This window comes from Pezoporus flaviventris, unplaced genomic scaffold (genome assembly GCF_033815535.1).
Source record: "Pezoporus flaviventris isolate CSIRO_AGI_PZ_B2104156 unplaced genomic scaffold, CSIRO_AGI_Pfla_v1 ptg000045l, whole genome shotgun sequence".
NCBI classification, from domain to species: Eukaryota; Metazoa; Chordata; class Aves; order Psittaciformes; family Psittacidae; genus Pezoporus; species Pezoporus flaviventris.
Window position 1 is genome coordinate 486001 of NW_026892593.1, and position 14484 is coordinate 500484.

General features: G+C 43.1%; 1 protein-coding gene across 5 annotated transcripts in view; it reads right to left on the reverse strand.

Annotated features, from left to right (window-relative positions):
• The window catches only part of CPSF6 (cleavage and polyadenylation specific factor 6), a 34459-nt gene extending 20548 nt beyond the window's left edge, over positions 1 to 13911 (reverse strand). For 2 of the 5 annotated variants that reach the window (XM_061467136.1, XM_061467135.1), the window contains exons 1-2: positions 13717 to 13905; positions 1211 to 1420 (exon numbers count right to left, since the gene is read on the reverse strand). In XM_061467136.1, the coding sequence (XP_061323120.1) occupies positions 1211 to 1420; positions 13717 to 13776 (270 nt within the window). In that variant the 5' untranslated portion in view covers positions 13777 to 13905. Of the gene's footprint in view, positions 1 to 1210; positions 1421 to 13716 lie in introns of all 5 variants that reach the window. The other 3 variants (XM_061467134.1, XM_061467132.1, XM_061467137.1) reach the window with 3 other exon arrangements.
• Positions 13912 to 14484: the final 573 nt, after the last annotated feature.

Consider the following 14484-nt stretch of genomic DNA (forward strand, 5'->3'; position numbering starts at 1 on the left):
ACACTTCTTTAAATTTCAAATGGAAGCGCAAAGTAGGCTTTAAAGATTCTGAGCTTATGTGACCTCACCCAAATCAAGGCTTCCTTTAAACACTCAACAAATTAAATCTGTTTAGAGCTAAATGCAAACAAAAAACATGACAGCAACACTAAAGTAGGCAAATGCACTTTGTGGCTAACTTCATTTGTGAAGCCAAATAATGAATAATGGGCACAAACTGCTGAACACTGGCGAACCTGCTTTACAAACCATGACACTTCACTTAGGTGAGTTCAGCTAATTCATGTGCTTTTTACGGATGCCATTCATTTCAGAATAGTACAACTGTTAAGTCAATAGCTGCTTTACTTACCTATTAGTTCCTGAAATTAAGATCCTGCAATGATTAATAAAAAAAACCCAAACACCTCAGCACCCATAAACTATTCTTTTTCAAGTCTAGCACCAGTAAGAAATTAATCAGAATCTTGAATTAGAATTTTGCAAGTGTGGATCTGGAAGAACTGGATACCAACTTCCCTTAATTCAGCTACTGACCAGCTCTTGCCCTTTGTTTGCTTAACTGCAACTGAGTTTAAAATACTTCAGTGCTAGCAAAATTGTTTCAAGGGCAACTGCTGTTCAGTGAGTTATCCCACATCTGCAACTCCTAGGAGAAAGAAGCCTCAAGGCAAATACCTGAAAACAGTTTTGTTGCAAGAGTCACTGCCTGGCAAAAAGGGAAGTGGAAAGTGGCCCTGGGAAAATATGGAAAGTAATTTCAAGAAAATCCCAGAGAACCTTCCAGCTCCTTTTTAAAATAAAACCTACAGGAAGAGTTTACTGTAATTTGGGTTTGTTCAGTAGCTTTAAAGTTATCTGCAGGCATAAAGTATTTCACAGTTTAAGTTTGTTTTCCTCTTCCATTCAGTTTTCTGAAAACCTTAAGAAGACAGCAGCACAAATAACCCTTTGTTAACACTTAAAACATAAGCGGAAACTTTAAATTTTGTATTTACTGAAGGTTTCCTTGATTTTGAGACATCAAGACAGCTCCAGTCAGACTCACTGCACTTCAGGGGATTTTCTTGTGTTTTTCCTTTTGCCTACCTGCTTTGCTGTATGCTCAGCATTGCATATAAACCAATTTTAAAGCCAAAAATATTTACAAAGAGTTATGTCCGTAATTTAAAAATTCCTGGCTACCTGTAAGTAGTAGTAAGCTACTTACCCAAGTAAGATTTCCAATGTACAAGGCAATTCTCTTTCCAGTATATGTATAGACAACATTTGGTGCAGCTCCTTTACCTACATCATCCCCAACAGATGGTGGGAGAGAATCCATGTAATCACGATCTTCTGGAGCATCTCCATTATTTGCAGATGGAGAAATTACATCATCATACAGATCAATTTGATCATGGCCACCATATTCAGCTTCCTAAAACACAAAAAGACACTCTAATTATATTTAACATTAAACCTCTTGAAACTTGCATGAAACAAAATGCTGTGATAGCTGACACGTTCCACAGGCAGGGTAAGCCTGATCCAATACCTACATAACATCCCTGCTGAAAATCTAATCCCTGGTTTCATTCACATTAAAGTATATAAAATTCTCATGACTACTATCATATTCTAAACTGACAGGAGGAAAAAATCCAAAATCACCAAAACCTTAAAAGTACTTCTCTCCACTGTTTTGCATTACAGTACCTCAGCCCTTGTAATATAAACAGAAATCCATTATTCTTGGAGTAAAACCAAAACACAGCACTGTACCAGCTACTAGGAAGAAAATTAACTCTATCCCAGCCAAAACCAAGACAGTATCCATCCCTCTCTGTCTCTCTCATTTGTGTCATGCCCAGGCCCCACACTTTCCAATGCATCCCAGTTAACCACCATCACTGTTCATGTCTTTTGATAGGTACACACAAGTATCAGTCCCCTAGTCAATGGGGCATCCCTATAAAATGTCTGTTGCATTCATTTAGTCCATGGCTTTGGGATCCATCAGTGCAGTCTTTCAGGTCATGAAAGATGTTGTGTGGTGGTGTACTGCCACATGCTGAATCCAGTTCTGGTTCTACCACCACTGCCCATGTCTGGTATCACAGTTCATTCTTTATTAATCTGGGTGATTTTTATTGTAATACCATTGATATGGCATAGAGTCATCACAGAAGTGATGATATACAGTGCTATTAACATCATTCATACATGATATAGAGCAATTAACATCATGCAATTTAATTAACTGGCTATTCTCAAACAAAATCAAGTCTGCTTGAGGCAGTCCTTGGACTTCCCATCCTCCCGCATTACTCATCAAGTGCACCCAGGTCCTTGAGTAAAAGCAATGCCACAGGCGGGTTTGCCGCTGCCTAGGTCAGGAACAACCCAGACTGTTTTCCCTAGCGTATTTTATATATGTGCTACAGGAACTTTGTCCCCTTCTACACTACATGAAAGTTTTAACTGTGCGAGACCAGGCCAATCGGCACATCCTCTAGTGTTGACTAATCAGGTGGCTTTTGCTAAATGTGTATCCCAATGTTTAAAGGTCCCACCACCCACTACTCTCAGTGTAGTTTTTAACAGTCCTTTGTATCATTCTTTTTCCCAGAGGCTGGTGCATGATACCCACTCAATGCTATGCTCTTTGGCCCAAGTCAACGAGGTTGTTTCTGATATAAGTCCTGCTGTCTGACTCAGTTCTTTCTGGGGTACCATATAACCCTAAGACTCGTTTCCCAAGGCCCAGGATAGTGTTCCAGGCAGTGGCGTGGGGCACAGCATATGTTTCCAGCCGTCTGGTGGTTGCTTCCACCATGGTAAGCACATGGCACTTGCCTTGGTAGGTTGGTGGGATTGTGATACAGTCAATCTGCCAGGCCTTCCCATATCTGTGCTTCAGCCATCATCATCCATACCAAAGAGGTTTTAACTGCTTGGCTTGCTTAATTGCTGCAAGTTTCACATTCATGAATAACCTGGGCAATAGTGTCCATCATTAAGTTCACCCCTCGATCACAAGGCCATCTAATGTGGCATCTGTGGCTTGAAGTTTTATGGGCCCACCAGGCCAAAAATGATTCACCATTATGCTGCCAATCTAAATCGATTTGAGCCACCTCAGTCTTAGCAGCCTGATCCACCTGTTGGTTGTTCTAATGCTCCTCAGTGGCCTGACTCTTGGTTACATGAAAATCTACACTGTGTACCTTCACCACCAGGTTCTGCACCCGGGCAGCAATATCTTGCCACAATGCAGCAGCCCAGTTGCTCAGCTTCCATTGCTGCAGCCACACCCACAGGGCATTTGCCACCACCATTTATACTGTCAGTATAAAGTACTGCCCTCTTTCCTTGTTCAGCAAAGTCCAAGGCCAGATGGATGTCCTTCACCTTGGCAAACTGACTTGACTTGCCTCCTTCAGTAGCTTCTGTGTCTTGTTGAGAACACACAGCTGCCTTCCATCTCCAATATTTTCCTACAGTACAGCAGGACCCATCAGTAAACAAGGCATATTGCTTTTCACTTTCTGACAGTTTATTATACAGTAGAACCTCTTCAGCACACATCACCTTCTCCTCTGGTGACATTCAAAAATCTTCGTCCTCTGGCCAGTCCGTGATGACTTCTAGAATGCCTGGACAATTGGGATTTCCTATTTGAGCTCATTGTATAATTAGTGCAGCCCACTTACTCCATGTAGCATCAGTTGCATGATGTGTAGAGGAAACCCTGCCTTTAAACATCCAGTCCAGCATGGGCAACTGGGGTGCCAGTAAAAGCTGTGCTTCAGTGCCAATCACTTCCAAAGCAGCTCAAACCCCTTCATAGGCTGCCAGTATCTCTTTCTCAGTTGGGGTATAGCTGGCCTCAGATCCTTTATATCCCCGACTCCAAAAGCTGAGGGGTTGACCTCGAGTCTCCCCTGGAGCTTTCTGCCAAAGGTTCCAGGTAGGACCATTCTCCCCAGCTGCGGTGTAAAGCACACTTTTCACATCTTGCCTGGCCCAGACTGGCTCAAAGGCTACTGCATGAATTATCTCCCGTTTAATTTGTTCAAAGGCTTGCTGGCACACAGGGCCCCATTTGAAATCCTTCTTTCGGGTCACTTGACAGAAATGGCTTACTATAAAACTGTACTTTGGAATGCGCATTCTCTATGGGGCTATTAAAGGGTGAGCAGATCCCACTGACCACTCCATGGCTCTCCAGCTGACAAATCAACTTATGGATGGGAATCAGGGAGCCTCTGTTGGTGCGATATTGCCACCAGTGCACTGCTGTGGTATCAATCGTCACATGCTGTTTTTCAACCCTCAGCAACCCCGTAACAGAAGGGTCCTCTGAGAGACCAGGCAAGGTGGACAGCTGCTTATTTATTTAGCTCCATCTCCAAGGCAGGTATAGTGAAAGCCCACCAGTACCCTTTTATGTCCTCAAAATATCCTCTATGCCAAGGATGCACAGAGCCTCTGGGCCAGTCACAATGGGGTGCTTTTCTCACTCATTCCCAGTCAGGCTGACTTTGGTCTCCAATACATTCAGCTGTTGGACCCCAACACACTCTCTACAAACTTCCACCACAAAGGCTGCATGCACTGGAGTTCATCTGGAGTGATGGGTGACTGTGTCAGGTCATAATAAGTCATATGTAACACAGCTAATTCCCATAGGTACCAGATACCTCTCTCTGTGGTGGCCCACTTGTCTTGGTGACTTATAACATCTTCCTTACAGGGATACCTTTCCTTTACACTTGACAGGAGTCACCTCCAGAGTATGAGGACTTGTGTCTCTTTTCCAATCACCTTATCAATGCTCCTTCCCTAGGAAGTGATTCCCAACGGCTTGGCTTTCCTACCCCCTACTTTCAGTAGGACCATTCTGGTTTCAACACCCCAAGGATATTCAACATTTTCAGAATTCCCAAATGCTGATGTAATCAGAATGGAGAAGAAGGGAAAGATGTCTCCTCATAGGTTGGCTCTCCAAGGAGAAAAGTTTACAGGTGTCATTATTAATAGTTTCCAACAGATGGCTTCTGAAGTACAGAGGTAATGGCAGCTCTGAGTACAAATACCAGATTAGCTTCACAACCAGTAATTCTATCATATTGTAAGCCAGTGCTCCAAAGTACCACAAAATAACCTCAGCCCAGACCCCAGAGGTGATACACAGCAAAATAGGGAATATACGGCAAGTAAAGTGCTACAGAACACAACTCTGAGAACAAGCACAACTACTTTGAGAGCAAATAAATCAACATTGTGACCAGCAACTAATAAACCAATACACTGAATGCTTGTAACGAATTGTTTTAGCAAGCTCTGATCAGATCTGTCATTATCTCAACTCTTCACTGTCCCAAGCTGGGCATCAAGAAGGACTCTCATGGTTATTCCCAGTAAGCAACTAAGTACCACACAGCCACATGCTCACTCTCCATACCCTGAAGGGATGGGGAGAAGAATCAGGAAAAGATAAAACTTGTGGGTTGAGATAAGAACAGTTTAATAACTGAAATAAAACACAATAATAATGATGATGATAATTATAATAATTGAAAGGAAGATAACAAAAAAGAGCAATAAAACCCAGTAAACAAAAGTTATGTACAATACAATTGTTCACCAACTGCTGACTGATACCCAGCCCTTCCCTGAGCAGCGATCAGTCCCTCCTGGGTAACTTTCCCCAGTTTATGTACTGGGCATGATGTGCTGTGGTATGGAATGCCCCTTTGGCTAGTTTGGGTCAGGTGTCCTGGCTCTTCTCCCTCTGGCTTCTTGTGCCCCTCCTCACTGGCAGAGGATGAGACTGAAAAGTCCTTTATCAGAGTAACGTAAGTTGTCACTTAGCAACAACAAAACATTGGTGTTATCAGCACTATTCTCAGATACAGCCAGAACAGAGCACTGTACTAGTTACCGGGAAGAAATTAACTATGGCAGCCCAAACCAGGACAGCAAGCAACAAGCAAAACGAGAGGCTAACATCTACTTTCAAGCAAATTTTTTCCATCAAAACATTTGGTAGTGAACAGACCATGCTTCTAGAGGAGCCCTACTGACAAACACAACATTCTACCTTTCAGACTTCTACTGCATTCCTAACTTGATCTTTATCTCCTCATTCACACAGAGGCAGACAAGGGCAGAATTCTGTTTCATTGAATTTAATAAACCCAAGGGTTTGTGTTTATTAATCATTTACTTACTCATGGGCTCCACGGGGACTATTTTACAGCATCACAGCTGCCTCTGGGATATTTTAGTTCGGAAAAGCATCGTGATGTTTCAGAGTAAATCACTCCCTTCTCCCTCAGGTAGATGGAGGGGCCTGAGCCCCAGCTGCATCAGTTTGCTGATGTGCTACTACCAAGCCATATTACTTTTATTGCAGACACAGCTGTACTGCCATCACAATTTAGAGGACAAAACACGTTGACTGTAAACAATAATAATCTCCTTCACAAAAACATACAAAAACCTTTTTTAAAAACACAATGTAACCTTAATCAGTGGGGTCAATTTCAAATATAAATGAAGCTGGGTGTTGTATATTTGCATTAAGAAACTATTTTAAAGTAACTTTCTTTTGATATTTGCCATTTTTCATCTTATGTACTGCTTCTCATCATATTCAATGGTGTTCAATTCCACAATGGGATGCTGCTATCCTTTTTTACTATGCTAGCAACCACTTGTTCTACCAAACAGCTCAATCTGTGAGAGGGAGTAGCACTATCTAAATGCCTGCTGACAGGAAGGCAATAACGCCTTGGTGAACAAGAATGGTCCGACAGAGCTTAGGAGAGTCTTATAGTGTTTAAAGTTAACCTTCAGCTTTTATATTTACTTTCACAGGTTGCTTTGCAACATGCAAAATCTGGATTTCAAAAGCCTGCAGAGGGTTCCTGGATTCTTCCACCCTGATCCAGAACAGCAACCACCTCAACAGGTCCTGATACCAGAGATATGGCAGCACCTGCTACCTTGTGAATCTGTATCTAGACATCCACACAAGCATCCTAAATATTTCAAGGTACCAAATATGGTGACTAGAGTAAATCAAGTTTGATTCCATGAAAAACAGGCTGCAAAGCTAGCAATCCTGGTTAAAAACCTCAAATAGCCACAACCATCATCAGATGATCAGCTTTCTTAAACATGAAAACATTACCACTGCTACTCATACAGACAAAGTATCACTAAAATAAACAAACAAAAAAAACAGATTAGCTAAATTTTGGGATTGTCAATCAAGCAGATTTGATTTACAGTAAACTGTACTGTCCCAATACACTCTAAACCTCAACAGAAAGTATCTCTCTCAAGTTTATCATCATTAAATTAAATAAGGGCTTCTTGTTTTCACCTAGTCTGCCCAGTTCTCTATCTCAGTTTGATTCCTCCTATCATCACATCTAATGAAAGTAGGCTCAAAATACTGCCTGGGACAGGCCTAAACATGACATCTTACAGCAAGATTAAGGATGAGATCACAAAACAATTAAGGAAACCCTCTGCTAAAAGTGCAGTAATTCTAGTCATCTGTGTGTATGGGTGATGACTTCAGGGAAGTAGGATTTATAGTCTTGGTAGACAGATCCAAACAGGCAGTCACTAGTCTTTCAGCAGATGCACACTAACCTATCTCCCTGAGAAGGCTGAGGTCAGCACTGCCAAAATACCGGAGTAGGCAGCAGTCCACTGCTCTGCAGCACTTCCCTTGGGCAAGAAACTCCTCTGAATCATACCAACTTTCTATCACATCAGCTTTCTGGTCACCATCAAAGGACGGAAAGAATTATTAGGGCAGCACAGTCTGCATACAATTTTTTTGGTGGGCATGAAGTGCCTGATAGCATCAATGACTTAATTTAAAATCAAAAATGACAACAGAAAACCCAACGTTGTTCCCCATAATCTCTTCTTAAATTGTGCTGCTTTGGTAAGTGACTGAACTCCATTTTGGCTACAAGTCTATCAACAAGGTGTGTGGTTAGATGATTAAGAATGATGAGTCAGCAAGTGTAGAGGGAAGAGGTGGTGCCTCAATGGCTGTTACAGAAGAGTCAACAACCCTTTCTCTTTCATACCCGTACCATGGAAATTTACCTACGCACACCCTTCTTTCCTAGTTTTAGAAGAACAAGAAAAAGAATACAGGAAGTGTTACTTCTCTGGTCTCAGCTATTTTGACAAATGCTTTGCCTGTACCATAAATTGGTTTTGACCTCTTCCAACTTCCTCAGTTAAGAGAAAATCATCAAGCATGAGGAGACATTATTTCTGCTCAATTATAGTCATTCACAATCTTGCAGATAAACATGCTAAAAAACTAAGTTAGCATCATTATTCTGGCCTCCAGCAATGCATTTCCAGAGCCCAAGTTTCAACTAGACCACCTCCTAAAATACTAGATCATTTGCTCTAGGAAAATCAAGACTGAAATTCCACATTCTGTGCTACTACGTATGACTGTCTGAATGAAAAGGGCACTTAAAAGATACGCTCTCAAAGATTTATGTCAAACTAGCTGTTACACTTGTAGTTACTCAGCCCTTCCTCAGCATTTTGTCTTAATTACTGTTTACAGTGGTTTGCAACATTCAAATATAAAAGCAATATAAACACATAACACCACAGTCATGTCCAGAAGGGACAAACTGAAAGTATTACTTATTTTTGGAACTTAGCAGCCAGACTCCTCTCCTGCAGAGAGCTGGTCACTCCCTTCACAAAGGCTGTTTTGAAAACAGCTTTACCCCAGCAATAAAATTTCTTTTAACTGTATATACATCTGAGACCTGCTTTTTCTGTATAGCTCTGTTCAATGTAAGAGTTAAACTCTAAATTACACCTTCAGAAAGACATAAAATCCAGTGATGTATTTTTTTTAATTTAAAAATGTAATTTTTATTTACTATTTTTTTCAGGGGGAAAAAAAACACTCAAAAAAGCTAATTATCCAGCTTCTCCCTTAGCACTTTTTTCATTCAAGTTACAATGTTTGTGCTCAAAAACTCTAAATACATGTTAACATCCTCACTTTAAAAAAGTAAGTGCAGGTCCTGAAAAATAAGTTAAAGGGATAAGCAAAATTCTTCCTGGTCTTGATCAGCTGTCTGAGCACACAAACTGGAACCTTAACAGAACAGCACTTGTTTGATGTTTCTAAAATAGCACACTGCCTGTGGCAGAAACATCCACCACGGTGGACAAGTCTGTTAGACCACAAGATTCACATTTACTCTACAGACCCACATGCTCTCAGCTCTACAACTGGCACACACTCCCTTGTCAAACAGAGTAACTGAAAATTCACAAGCAGTCAAAAGTATAAATTAAATGTAGGTAATAGTGCTGTTTGCATCAGAACAAAGCTAAGAGATGGTTTCAAGTTTCCTTTGTAGTTTGGTATTTGTAAACATGAAAAGGTTATCTCTTCCCCTTGCCCCTCGGAGTAGGTCAACAGAAATGACCATATACATACGTAGTAAGGTATTGCACATACGTTTTATAACACATAAATCTGCCAGCTTATGGTTTTTACAATCAGGACAGCTCTGCCTTTCTGAGTAGAAATGCATTATACTACGATGTGTCCACTCCCTTCCATAAGGCACCCTTCTTGCTGATATAAAGGCGTGTTTTACTAGCCTGATTTATGTGGCTACTAAATGCTAGCTTCTGTTATTTATTACACAAAAATAAAAATATTTTCCTCTCTGTTACAGACAAGAAGTCAAGAGAGTAACTAACATGTTCCTACGGTTCTGTCGCCACAAAGGTTTCCCGGTAATTAGCCTCTTAGCTGCTTGTTCTATCTAAATTGCTTTTATTATCCAGTCACAAAATATAAAGTTAGAACTCTTAATTTCTAATTTGTTAGCATTTAAGTATCAACAGAACACTACAGGCATGTTTAGACACATCTACAACACAACTGCAAGTATACTTGTTATAGTATAAACAAAGCAAACGCTTTCCCCACAGCATTATAATAAGAGATCCTTAAATTGTTTTATTTCCTCAGCTTGGTCAGAAGGATTTTTATACTTATATGTAATATGTACAATAAGTCCAGGGTTGGTGTTTAAAAAAAAAAAAAACAAAACCAAAAAACCCAAAAACCAAACCACCTAACAACTCTGACTGGCACAGCAGGGAACTTGACAATGCACAAGCACACCTTCATGACTGCCGGAAAGTAAGACAGTTTGCTGGACAAAGTTGCAGGCAACCTTGCGTCAGAATCAAGGTGGCCTCATGCACTCATCATCTCAGTACCATGCACTGATAGTCTAGGATTTTGTGTACAAAACCACCCCCTAATATTTGCTAAAGTGCCCTTTACTGCTGCCTTCTGCCATGAAAAGAATGCCAGCCTCAGCCATTTCTATGCAGATAATACAGGTCTCACGTGCAGCATAGATCTCCTTCCTGAAGAGCAAGATGTATAACATGTAGGGAGATGCTCAAGGTGAAATATGCCACGTAATACCTATTTCTTACAGGTAACAAGCAATGTATGCAGAAAGTATTAGACTGATGGGACTCTTGTCTCAAAACAAGGCTTCAAATACATATTATAGACCACTGGATGTGGAAGACAGCTTAGAACAACAAAACGGAAAATTACTCAACAAAGTACTTGGGAGGGAGCAGGGAGAGGAAAGCACAATTTAAAAAAAATAAGTACAACTGCTAAGAGCCAAGTTGAGCAAAGCTGTAAGCCTAAGGACAAAAAATATGATTATGACAAACAATAAGTTCATGAAAGAGTGAGAGGCAACACTGACAGACACATTTTTGATGAGCTCTAGACAGAATAAGAAAAAATGCATTTTCCGTAAAAGGATTCGACTTCAAGTCAGTCAGGTCACTCCAACCAACACTAAATAAAACCCAAGACAGTTCTCAGTTTTCATGCATCTTAGCCAGCTTGTAAAATCATGGCTCTGTGGTCTTTATTTCACCCTTATAACCTGTGGTTCATTTAGCACTAATCAAGCAGAACATCCTTCCCTTCCTTCTCCTGGAAAAAGGCATTAGCACAATCCCAGAAGGACCTCAAGGATAAGTACCTTGAGGCCCCGAACAAAACAACCAAAAAAACCTCAGTCACAAGTCCTAAATGACTCATTTACTACAGATGCAAACAAAAGTTTCATCCCTCCTTGGATATAAATACAGTTATATTGTACCCAGATGAGCTACAAAAATACCTAGTGTATTTTTTAGTCAGTGCTATTTGCAAAACTAGTGGAAAAGGTTCCTATAGTTTAACTTCAACAAATATTGTTAAGTCAAATTAACTTGTGTGGTACCACAACACAATCAAAAAACAATACCTTATTGCTTTACATAAGGCAAATTTTCCTTACAAATACAGTGTTTCATAAAATGTCCATTACATAAACAAATTAATAATGCAAATCATTTTTTCCCTACAGCATTTCCTCAACTGTCACCTTCACTCATCCACAGATACGCAGAACCATTCCGTCTTATCAGTTGAAGCTGCCAGCTTCAAATTCAGAAACAGTAATTCACAAATAGAAGCTTCTAGAGGACCCATCACAATGATGTTAGAGGTAGTAATACCGTAGACAGTAACAACTAGTCTTCATTCATACTTGACAGAAGGGAATGGGAAAACACAGTGCTGTCAATGGTTTCCAGTAAAACTTTCTATTTTAAAGTAATAATACTTCAACTGTGCAGTTCCCGAGATAACATCAAAGTTAAAAAAAAAAAAAGAGGGAAAAAAAAAAGCAAGACAGAGACAAAAAACCCCACTAACTTGGAAAAGAACAAAAAGCAAATGGTTTTTGCAAAAGGAAAAGGCAAACAAAATACAAAGCCAAGCTGAGGGGTATGGGCACCAGCCTCTTTTTGCTTTGTTGCCCTGCATTTTACAAGGTTCACAAACTGAGAAAGCAGACTGCAGAAACGCAGCACCAGCAGGACAGCAACTAGGGTGAATAAAGCGAGAAAGAGATTAACTGGTCTCCTGTCTGCTGGAATATGCTAAGCCAAATTACCACAAGACTGTCTTCATCCGGACCATCATCCCTCCTTGCAGCATGGCTATAGGGACTATCAATTTTAACCACAACCTGAGTAGACCAGGACCATGCAAGTAAAATGCATCATCCCATCACTTTTGTTCGGGTAGTGTCTGCACTACACTTACAGCATAGAACAATCCTATTCTGAGGGCTTCTACGCACATGAATTTGCACAAACACTACAAAAACTACTAAAAATTCAAATTAGTTTTGTTTTGGGTTTTATTTTTTCCCTGAAAAACTTTTGTTATCAGTGTTTTTACTTGCAACTGATTAAAACAAAACCAAGGTATTAAAGAATCTGAAGAGATGTACTTTTATGATAAACGGTATTTGTCCTAAGGTTCACTCCTATTTAAATTTAGTCTTCAACTGTAAGGGAGACACCTTCACCTGCAGACAAACTGAGTCCTCTCCATCACCTGCTCTCTGGTATGGCATTCTTTTATAGTACACCTTTACAAGATTACTGAATCTTCTCAATTATTTCGTCAATAAATATCTAAAGGATTAAAATTTCCCGAGATAGTTATAAGTTTCTATCCAAGTTAACTGTAACTTCCATAACCTATTCCCTATTTTCCAGTTCTCTGAGGGGTAGACAGGCATACAGCATCACACAGTAAAACCAGTAAATGCATGAAAGTGCAGTTCTGGGTTATTTCTGTTCTAGGACAGGAATAATGCAATCTGGGGCAACACAAGCTGGAGAAGTACAGGAGTCACAAACACGGCAGATAGTACACAAAACCGATACGAACATTAGGGCTCGGTAGGAAAGCTGGCACACGGCTTTTGGGAAAGGATGAGGCGTAAAAAGAGAACTAGGAAAACGGACTGCCTGTAAACCAGGGAAGTTGTGTTTATTTCACCCATACTTCCTCATTAAAAACACAAGCTCGTCCTCTAAAGAAGGGCTGCGTGGCTTTTTTAACGGCCAGGAGAGAATAAAAGGGAAAAAAAAAAAAAAAAAACAACAAAAGGAAAGCAAAACCAGGAAAAAGAGAGTTTCCCTGTGCTGCGGAATTAAGCTGCACTAGTTCTGCCTCCCCCGCAAAAAGCGGCCGAGAAACTGCTCCCGCTCGGCGGCTTTTATATTCATCTGCGAACAATGGCAGTGCTTCCCCTCCGCTGCCGGGAAGGAGCTGCTCTCCCCACCGCACCCGGGAGGGTCCCGTTCTTTCGCGGCCTCCTCCGACCCGGGCCGGGAAAGGGATGTGGAGCCGCTCCTGCGAGGGCACTTGAGAGCGGAGAGAGGAAAGGACGGCGGGGAGGAAGGAAAGGAGGAAGGTGGGGAAGGCGCCCGCTCTCGGCGCACCGCGTCCTCCCTTGCCCTGCCCGCCAGCAGCCTCCTCGCCACCAAGCAGGGCCCCGATAGCGCCCACAGGCCGGGCCTGAGGCGCGGCCTGCCCCTACCCCGCCCAGTCTCTGCGCAGATCCGCGCACCCGGCGGCGGCGGGAAAGCCCGGCGGCGGAGCCAGCCGAACAATGGCGGCGGCGGCAGCGACCGGGCCCCCGCGCTGAGAGCCCTACAGGCGGCGAAGGCGGGCGAGGAAAGGGAAAAGGAAGGGAGGGAGGAGCCGAGCCGAGCCGGACCGGACCGGACCGACTCGGGCCGCACCGCGCCCGCCCGTACCTGGTTGAATTCCTCGCCCACATCGGCGTAGATATCGATGTGGTCCACGCCGTCCGCCATGATCCCGCCCGGCCGCGCCTCGGGCCGCCGCCAGCCGCGCCCGGCTGCCGAGCCGCCACCGGGAGGGAGGGAGGGGGAAGGGAAGGAGCGAGGGGCCGGACCCGCGTCGTCACTTCCGCACGGGGAGGGGCTGCTTCCGGCGCCGCAGAGGTGGCGGCGGCCCGGGGTGGGAGCGGTTGGGTTAGCCGGGCCCTACCGCCCAGCCCCGCCCCGCCCCGCCCCGCCCCTGGCCGCCTCCCGCCGCTGCCGCCGCGCGCTTGCACGTCTTTGCGTGGCCGTGGGCTCGCGGCGCCTCAGAGCGGGTGAGCGGCCGGGCGGCGTTCGGGGCACTGCTGTCCCGTCCTACCCACGAGACCGGGCTCACGCGTGCTCTGCTAGGAGCTTCCTCCTGTGTCCCGCTGCCTCAGCGCCGTGCAAGATACTCCCGCCGAGCAAAAGCGCGTCGGTTGCTTTAAATAGCTTTTGTAAAGTGAAGCAGAGGGACACATCTTCAAACTGGGGCTGCGTGCACTGCGCTCAGGAGTGCACTATAGTGCGCAGGAAGAGCCTGCAAGAATCAAAGAATCATAGACTGTTTTGGGTTGGAAGAGACCTTAAAGCTCCTCCAGTTCCAACCCCTGCCACAGGCAAGAGACACCTTCCACTAGAGCAGGTTGCTCCAAGCCCCTGTGTCCAACCTGGCCTTGAACACTGCCAGGGATGGGGCAG